The sequence below is a fragment of the Myotis myotis genome, unplaced genomic scaffold (assembly GCF_014108235.1).
Source record: "Myotis myotis isolate mMyoMyo1 unplaced genomic scaffold, mMyoMyo1.p scaffold_m19_p_18, whole genome shotgun sequence".
Lineage (NCBI taxonomy): Eukaryota > Metazoa > Chordata > Mammalia > Chiroptera > Vespertilionidae > Myotis > Myotis myotis.
This window is the reverse complement of record NW_023416322.1, coordinates 5,708,741-5,718,227: the sequence shown is the minus strand read 5'-3', so window position 1 is coordinate 5,718,227 and position 9,487 is coordinate 5,708,741. Positions and strand designations below refer to the sequence as shown.

General features: G+C 48.1%; 1 protein-coding gene across 2 annotated transcripts; it reads right to left on the bottom strand.

Moving 5' to 3' along the window:
- Positions 1 to 229: 229 nt before the first annotated feature.
- On the bottom strand, positions 230 to 7,639 carry LOC118673143 (T-cell surface glycoprotein CD1b-2-like). 2 transcript variants are annotated; one of them, XM_036343656.1, is made up of 7 exons: positions 6,988 to 7,639; positions 6,416 to 6,682; positions 6,204 to 6,323; positions 2,548 to 2,826; positions 2,062 to 2,340; positions 1,018 to 1,111; positions 230 to 382 (listed from the first exon to the last, which is right to left on the bottom strand). In XM_036343656.1, the coding sequence occupies exons 1-7, from the start codon at positions 7,046 to 7,048 to the stop codon at positions 361 to 363; spliced, it is 1,122 nt and encodes a 373-aa protein (XP_036199549.1). In that variant the 5' UTR covers positions 7,049 to 7,639; the 3' UTR covers positions 230 to 360. The 2 variants fall into 2 exon arrangements, with proteins under 2 accessions (XP_036199549.1, XP_036199550.1); XM_036343657.1 differs by lacking the exon at positions 6,204 to 6,323 and having other exon boundaries at positions 6,988 to 7,635.
- Positions 7,640 to 9,487: the final 1,848 nt, after the last annotated feature.

Sequence of the window (9,487 nt, the reverse complement as noted above, 5' to 3'; positions counted from 1 at the left end):
TCTGAGTTGATCAAATATGATAATTCTTTTTTTAAAAATATATTTTATTGATTTTTCACAGAGAGGAAGGGAGAGAGATAGAGAGTCAGAAACATCGATGAGAGAGAAACATCGATCGGCTGCCTCCTGCACATCTCCTACTGGGGATATGCCCGCAACCCAGGTACATGCCCTTGACCCGAATCGAACCTGGGACCTTTCAGTCCGCAGGCCGACGCTCTATCCACTGAGCCAAACCGGTTTCGGCAAATATGATAATTCTTTGATTAAAGATGATGAGGTTGACTGCTGGGCTGACAACTTGAGCTTCTTGTCGTCTGAGTCCTTATTCCAAATGGTACAAGGAGACATGATAACATCTCATGGGATATTCTGATATGACCTGTTAAGAACACAAGAGATTTTAGCTCTACATATGAGATATTTGCACACCTATTTCATAGTAGCATTATGCGCAATAGCCAAGAGGTAGGATCAACCCAAGTGTCCATTAAATGGGTAAACAAATATGTTATATAAATGCAGTGGAATATTATTCAGCCTTCCCTAAAAAGGAAAGAAATTCTGACACATGCTACAACCTGGATGAATCATGAGTACATTAGGCTAAATGAAATAATCCAGTCATAAAAAGACCAATATTCATGATTCCACTTATATGAGGTGTCTAAAGTAGTCAAATTGATTTAGAAAAGAAGTAAAATGTTGGGTGTCTGGGCCTAAAGGGCCAGGAGATACCAAGATGTTGTTCAGAGAATGTAGAGTTTTAGTTTTTCTAGATGAAAAAGAGTTCTAGAGATTGGTTGTGTAATTACTATTACCAAACTATGCATTTAAAAGTAACTAAGATAATAAGTTTTGTGTCATGTATATTTTACCACAATTAAAAAAAATAGATTTACATTACAAAAGATGGGAATTTGGGAGAAAGGGCAAAAAGTCTTGTGGAAAGATTGAGGCTAACGTAATATGAAAGAGTGGGAGGGTAACAGAAAAGAAAGATTTTTTAAAACTTACCAGCGCCTCCAAAACCATAAAGCAAGACATATCAAAAGAATCAAGGTGGGCAGTATCACTGCCAACAGTATCACAGTGAGGGAGGTAGAATTTCCTGGCAACGGGAGATATACAAAGATGTCACTTCCAAACCCATCCTCCGATTCGCCGGCCCTCCCTTTGCTGCCTGAGGGTCACCGACATTCCCCTGCTTCTGATATGTGGACATGTACAACTCCCTCTCTCATATTTTCTGACAAAATGTGCCCATATCTATCTTCCATCTCATCTTCTTGCCCCACTGTACCCAATACTATATAGGTCTATCATTCTTACCTATTTTACACCCTGGGTCAACAATTTTCTATCTATCTTTTTCATCTCATGGCACACAGAAACTAATGACTAAAATTATACAGCACCCCCCAAAATATATATTTTTGCCAATCTGACCCCCCCCCCCAAATCGGTATAATTTTCATTCATTCACACTAGACATCTATTGTTGTGTTGGCTATTGTCATTTTTTTTTAAATTAATCCTCACCTGAGGATATTTTTTCCATTGATTTTTAAAGAGAGTGGAAGGGAGGGAGGAGGAGAGAGAAACAATGATGTGAGAGAGACACATGGATCGGTTGCCTCTTGCACCTGCCCCAACTGGGGAGTGGGAGGAAGAGAAGGGGCGTGGGATGAACCTGCAACCCGGGTATATGCCCTTGACCAGGAATCAAACCTGTGACCCTTCAGGGCATGGGCAGACACTCTAACCTCTGAACTATGCCAGCCAGGGTAGCTGTGGTCATTTTCTTTCTAACAGTCTGGGAAAAGAAGTCACAGCCCCTGACTATATGGTCAGGTGTTGCATGTTTTACAAATTGCCATGGCACACCGGTTGAAAACCACTGCCACAGGCCTCTCTCTCTCTCTGTTTTCCTCCCTCCCCCGCACCCCCCCCCCAACCCTCTCGCGCTCTCTCTCTCTCACTCATTAAATCTCACCACTTTGCCAGCCTTTCTCTCTGTGTTTGAGGACCATCCCCTCCCCGCGGGGCCCTAGTTCTCACCCCAGTAGAGGAGGATGTCCTGGCCTCCAAGGCTGCTGTGTCTCACTCGGCAGGTCAGGCCAGCTGCCTCCCCAGCCGCCACGTCCAGTGTCACTCGGAGATACCACGTCCCGTCAGCATTGGGCAGGACGTCCCCTTGCTGAGCGCCCGGCTGCTCCTGCTGCCCCCGCATCCACCTCACCCACACAGGTTTGGGGTAGAATCCTGAGACGTGGCACACCAGCAGCAGACGGCCAGGGCCAGGAGGGGGGCCACTGGACAGCCAGGCCTCGGGCTTCACTGGGGCAGGAAGGAGCAGGGACAGTGTCAGATTATGACTCTCATCTAGAACCTAGGGACTCCGAAACCCACCAGTTTGGAGAGCAACCCCTTCTGCTCTTCAGGAAACCAAATAATTTACTGAGTAAGCCCCTGTCTCCTACCTCCTACTGGCAGGTAGAGTGGTGGTGGGACATGCAACAGGGAACCTGGAGAGAGAGAACTAACCTTGCCGTTGCAGCTCTGCCTTCCCTGCTTCCAGGACGCTCCAGAGATACCGGGGGCAGGTGTGATAGAGGAGATTCCCGATGATGTCAGAGATGCCCTGGTACTGCGTGTAAAGTGTGCAGAACCACTGGGCGCGGCTGCCGGCCTCCGCAGCAGGCACACACGTCCCATTCTGGAGGCTCATGAAGTCCATTCCCCCTAGCGCTCCCCGCAGGAAGCTGACTGTGGCCTCCCCGGCTCGCAGCTCGCAGCCTGCTGTGCCCTGGATCTCAAAGGGATCTGGAGAGGAGAAAAACAGAGGAAAATCCATTTAAAAGCCAACAAGAAGGAAAGGGATGGAGAAAGGGCCTAGAGTATTTCATACGGGTGGGGAGAAAGGTCCGAGGTGTAAGATGATGAGCCAACAACCAGTTCAGGACAGTCATATGCAGCATAACCACTTTCCAGCCAACCACGAACCACATATATGAGGGTGGTCCCATCTATACTAATAAAAGGGTAATATGCTAATTAGACCAAGAGACCTTCCGGACAAAGCCATGGTGGCGAGGCTGAGGCAGAGGTGGTTAGGGGCAATCAGGACAGGAGGGGAGGGCAGTTGGGGGTGATCAGGTGGGGGGGGGCAGTTGGGAATGAGCAGGACAGCGGGGGGGGGGGGAGCAGTTGGGGGCAATCAGGCCAGCGGGGGGTGAGGGGCAGTTGGGGGTGAGCAGGCTGGCAGGCAGAGTGGTTAGGGGCAATCAGGCAGGCAGGTGAGCGGTTAGGAGCCAGTGTTACCAGATTGCGAGTGGGTGCAGGCTGGGCTGAAGGACATACACCCCGACCACCCCGTGCACAAATTTTGTTGCACCAGGCCACTAGTAAGACTATAATGGAGCTGAAAATTTCCTATTGCCTAGTGACACCAGAGCCAACATACCATCCTAGCACAATGCATTACTCATGTGTTTTACACAAACTGTGTTGCCATTTCTGTAAAAGTATAGCAACACAATATGTACAGTACATAATAATAAATGTTACTGGTTCCTGTATTTATTATACTAGTGATTGTTATTTTAGAGTGTGCTTTTTCTCCTTATAAGAAAAAGAAGTCTGCTATAACAGTATGCCATGTTATACCAGCAACAGCGTCATACGTCTCAGGTTTACTGCATCTCTTGATTGCATCATTTTCTCTAGTGCTTGGTTTAATCTCATGTTTTCTGTACAGTAATGTGGTGTACAGAATTGTAGCCTAGAGACAGCAGCATATACCATATAGCCGAGGTGTGTGGTAGGCTATCCCATCTAGGTTTGTGTGAATGGAGTCTATGATGTTTGCACAAGAATGAAATTGTCAGGACCTAGGCATTGTTAAGAACCTAACACAGTGGTCGGCAAACCGTGGCTCACGAGCCACATGCGGCTCTTTGGCCCCTTGAGTGTGGTTCTTCCACAAAATACCACATGCGGGGGTGCACGTACAGTGTGAAGTTGACTTAAAACTTTAAGTAAAGTTTATTAAGTTAATTTTAGGGAACGTTGTGGAGTGAAAGAAGATGTAGTGTCGAGGATTGAGAAAGGTATGTTGAGATAGTTTGGACATAAAGAGAGGATGAACGAAAGGAGGTAGATGAAACAAGTATACAAGAGGAGTGTGGATGGGAGAGTTGGAAGGGGTCAACCTCAGTGAATGTACCTCAATCAGATTGAGGATGTTTTTAGCAAAGGCCAGCTTACGAGTACCCTAATCCTATCTAATAAAAGAGAAACATGGTAATTAGCGTACGACCGCTACCCTTCCCATTGGCTAATCAGGGCAATATGCAAATTAACTGCCAGCCAAGATGGCGGCCGGCAGCCAGGCAGCTTAAAGTGAACATGAGGTTTGCTTGATTTAGTGACGGAGGACTCCAACGTTCCCTGCCTGCTGCTGCCAGCCTCTGAGCTGCAACTCTAAGCAACTATGTTACAAATATAGAAGCTAAACAAAACCCAAGAAACCTGCTTTAGTCAGCAGGCTTCAGCCAGCAGGATCGCAACATTGTTTCAAATACAGAAGGTAAACAAAGGCCAGAAACCTGCTTTCAGCAGCGGAGGCCTAAGAGCTGGAACCAAGCCTCAGAGCTAAGGCTGCCTCAGAATAAAAAAAAAAGAAAAAAAGGAGTGGTTGGGAGCTTCAGTCACCCGCCAGCCTGAAAACAGCCCTCAGCCCCTCACCCAGACTGGCCAGGCACCCCAGTGGGGACCCCCACCCTGAAAGGTGTGTGACCAGCAGCAAACAGCCATCAGCCCCTCACCCAGGCTGGCCAGGCACCCAAGTGGGAACCCCCACCCTGATCTGGGACACCCTTCAGGGCAAATCAGACAGCACCCACCCGTGCACCAGGCCTCTATCCTATATAGTAAAAGGGTAATATGCCTCCCAGCACCAGGATCAGCAGAACCGCGAGGCCCCCCGGCACTGGGAACAGCGTGACAGGGGTCAGCGCCCAAACCCCCTGATCGCCCTGCGGCTCTGTGTGTGACAGGGGGTGGGGCCACAACCTCCCTATCGGCCCTGCTCTGTTCGTGACAGGGGAAGGCACCCCAACCCCCTGATCAGCCCTGCTCTGTGCCTGATAGGGGGGAGCTCCCCAACCCCCTGATCACCCTGCGGCTCTGTGTGTGACAGGGTGCAGCACCCCAACGCCCCCTCCCCCCCCCACGGGCCCTGCTCTGTGTGTGACGGGGTAGAGCCATAACCTCCCCATCGGCCCTGCCCTGAGTGTGACAGTGGCGGCGCCCCAACCCCCTGATGGGCCCTGCTCTGTGCATGACAGGGGGTGGTGCCGCAACCTGCCCATCGACCCTGCCTTGAGTGTGACAGGGGGCGGTGCCCCAACCCCCCAATCGGCCCTACCCTGAGCGTGACTGAGGGTGGCATCGCAACCTCCTGATCCGCCCTGCTCTGTGCATGACAGGGGCATCGCCCCAACTCCCCAGTTGGCCCTGGTCTGAGCCCAACCAGGAGCTGCACCTAGGGATTGGGCCTGCCCTCTGCCACCCGGGAGCAGGCCTAAGCCAGCAGGTCGTTATCTCCCGAGGGGTCCCAGACTGCGAGAGGGCACAGGCCGGGCTGAGGGACCCTCCCTTCCTCCCGCATGCACAAATTTTTGTGCACTGGGCCTCTAGTTAAGTTAATAACAATGTACCTACCTATATAGTTTAAGTTTAAAACATTTGGCTCTCAAAAGAAATTTCAATCGTTGTACTGTTGATATTTGGCTCTGTTGACTAATGAGTTTGCCGACCACTGACCTAACACATTTCTCAGAACCTATCCCTGTTATTAAGTGGAGTCTGACTGTATTCATAGACTATTCAGAAGGAAGAGCATAGGGGAGAAGTACACATGTCACAAACAGTGGAGAAGGGATGTTGTAATGACATACGGGAGGGAGGGGAGAGGAGACAGGGGAACTGTGAGGAACAGGGTGGTGAAGTCAGGGCACAACGTTCCAGAAGGAATGGGAGCATTACACTGAGAGGAGGGATCCGGCAGGAAGGAAATGCTTGAGGGGATGGATTGAAGAAAGAAGGAACTCACACGTTAGTGTTCTCAGGCACAGAGTAGACAAGATGAGGGCTTCTTGCGTGGGGTTCAAGTGAACAAAAGTTAAACAAAAACATACCAGATGATGGTTCCAAAGGGGGATCGTTATCAGACAAGGGTGCGGGAAACAGGAAGGAGCTGCAATAGTTTGTGGAGATATGGAGTCCAGTGGAAGACAAGTCTAGAGAAGTTGGATAAACTGGGGAGAAGGAGAGAAAGACCCAGGGGTGTGGTGCCTAAACAAGAGAGAGAGAGAAATCACTGATAATCTCTCCAGAGGACGGCACTCACATGTCAGCTGGAATTCACTGACGTGATCCTGTATGACCCGGAGGAATCCGATCAAATAGACTCGGAAGATCTCCACCAGCTCAGTCACCTCCTCGTCACTCAAGTTGCCCTTGGACCAAGGCTTCAGGAAAATGGCAGTACCCGACTCGCTGTCCCAGCCATGAATCTGCAAATCGCCCAGCCAGCCGGAGCCCTGGTTTTGTGCCCAGGTGCTGTTGGCAAAGGACGATATCTGGTTGAGGTGGAAAGTGGTTGGCCCCTGGAAAGCTGTGGGTAGTAAAAGGATAAGAAAAGTGAAGAAAAAAAGAGGAAACCAGGAGGAAATGGCCGGGGTGGGGGTGGTCGGGGGGAAATGAAAACTAGAAAGGTCCAGAGAAAAAGAACCCAGAGTCTGAACAACAAAATGCCTGAGACATTTGCTTGTGCCAGGGCCTCGGGCTCCATCCCCAACCCCAGAATGGAAGGAAAGGCTGGGGACACATGGCCCAGACACGTACAATATATGGACATGGACAGCATGCTTTTACCCAGACCCCGACCCCCACACCGAGACAGGCCAGAGCTGTTCTTACCTGGCTCATTGTCACCACCTGGGATGAGAACCGCAAGCAACAGAAGTGGCAAAAGCAGCATTTCCCTGGGAGACAGAACTGACTCTGAAAGCTGGCGTTTGATCTCTGAACCCAGCAAACCTTTTTCTCAGCACTCTACAGTGACTTCCTCTCTCTTCCAACTGCCAAACCTCTGCCTCATCCACATCGCGCACCAGAGAAAAGCTGTGCCTGCCACCGCCTGGCCCTCCCACTCTGCTCTCATTTCCACTCCAGCCCTGACTTCCAGGTTGTCTTCTTGTCTCCTTGGCTTCCAGCAGTTGTCCCTCACCCCTGCTTTCTCGTGCTATCTTGGCAAAGCCCCCAGAGGCTTTTGGAAAGTTATTTAATTTTTTTTACCTCTTCAATCCTTTCTTGTAACATCGGTTAAATCAGAAGGTAATGTTAAACAACTGTCTGCTTTAACCTAGGAATATTCTTTTGATTTATCCACCCAACTCTGCCTTCCTCCTCATGGGCCTCTCTTCTCTGGCGCTCTATCCCAACATTCTCAATGGCTCCTTTTTTGTAAATCTCATCCCCTTTTCTGATCTTCCTAAAGCCATATTCGTGTGTGTGTGTGTGTGTGTGTGTGTGTGTGGTCAGTAATTTACAAAAGACAAAGCATTTAAAACAATTTCCCGGCCCTGGCTGGGTGGCTCAGTTGATTGGAGCATCTTCCCATACACCAAAAGGTTGCGGGTTTGATTCCTGGTCAGGGGGCATACCTAAGTAGCAGGTTTGATCCCCTGTCGGGGCAAGTATGGGAGGCAACTGAGTGGTGTTTCTTTCCCACATTAATGTTTCTCTGTCTTCCTCTCTCTCTAAAGTCAATAAGAAAACATATCTTCAGGTGAGAATTAAAAATAGTAATAATAAAAATAAAATAAAACATTTGTTCGGACTATAGTACTGCAGACCCAACTTCCAAAATCAAATAAGATAAGTACTGTAGCTTATCATACAAGCAAAATTATCTTATACCATAGGGATTTTTTAAAAGAAAAACTACATTGGCTACTGGCATATGACCTTCTTTACAGTAACTTCTGACCTGTGAAAGTTTGAGTAACAAATTATTATGAGACAAGCAGAACTTTGGAAGTTATGCTACATGCAGCTTTGGGCTAAGTCAAAAACAACTTCTTTTTTGCCTGTTAGTTTGTTTTTTCCGTAATCCCTTCACCTTTTCACTCAGCCCACCTAACCTCCTCCTCGCTGATAGCTTTCCGTCTATTCTTTTTACCTATGAGTTTGTTTCTAACTTTTGGTTGTGGTTCATTAGATTCACATGTAAGTGAAATCAGATGTTACTTGTCTTCCTCTGACTGGTTCATTTCACTTAGCAGAATACTCTCCAGATCCATCCAGGCTGTTGCAGAAGGTAAGATTTCCTTCTTTTTTATGGCCGAGTAGTACTACATTGTGTAAATGTACCACAGCTTTTTTATCCACTCATCTACTGATGGGCACTTGTACTGCTTCCAAATCTAGGTTATTGTGAATAATGCTGCAATGAACATAGAGGTGCATACATACTTTCAAATTAGTGTTTTGGATTTCTTTGCCTGTATTCCCAGGGTGCATGAAATGGGTCATCATGGTTGTTGGGCTATGGACCTCCGAAGGAACTGAGTGGAGGGAGACATCAGATCTAAAGGGAGTGAGCACACGGTGGGACAATTGTGTCCCTCTGGGTTTTAGGCCATAGAAGGTAGAAATCTTGGGGAACGACGTTTTTAAAAGCGCACGCACACACACACACACACACACACACACACACACACCAGAAGAAAACCTGAGGCGTCAACATCTGGACTAGCCCCCAAGAAGCTGATGCACAAAGAACTTTATGGCGGGATAGGAGTAATGCGAGAAGACCTAGGAAGAAAGTGAGGATGGTTCCCAGGAATAGAACCTTTTGAAGAATTCCTTCACTGAGTACAATGAAGTTGCATTCAAACAGCGATTGATTGTGGTCGGCTACCTGCGGCTCGGGAGCCACATGCGGCTCTTTGGTCCCTTGAGTGTGGCTCTTCCTAAGCCTTAGGAGGACCCTAATGAAGTTAATAACAATGTACCTACCTATATAGTTTAAGTTTAAAACATTTGGCTCTCAAAAGAAATTTCAATCGTTGCACTGTTGATATTTGGCCCTGTTGACTAATGAGTTTGCCGACCACTGGACTAGATATTTTGACTCGCCTGAGTTAATTCAATGAAGTAGACATAAAGTAACAGCCCCCGGTCTATCAACTCCTTGTTGATGAAGTTATCTTTGGACCATGTGTGCGGGAAATTACTGTGGCGTTTTTACTGTCCCAGCCATGAGTTTGTGACTCATCCAGCTAACGTCAACTGTGATATTGTGCTTAGGATTGGCTGACAAATGATGAGGTCAGAATGAGATGGAACCAGATATATTACTGGACCACTGTGGGTGGTAAACGTTCAGATGCTTTCGGGGGAAAAAAAAATGTAG

Coding starts and splice junctions, on each gene's coding strand:
- LOC118673143 (XM_036343656.1), bottom strand. CDS start 7,048: ATGCTGCTTTTGCCACTTCTGTTGCTTGCGGTTCTCATCCCAGGTGGT. Junction 6,324..6,415: donor CAGTGAATTCCAGCTGACAT/GTGAGTGCCGTC, acceptor CCTTCTCCCCAG/TTTATCCAACTTCTCTAGAC. Junction 2,827..6,203: donor CCCTTTGGAACCATCATCTG/GTATGTTTTTGT, acceptor TCTCCTCTCCAG/ATCCCTTTGAGATCCAGGGC.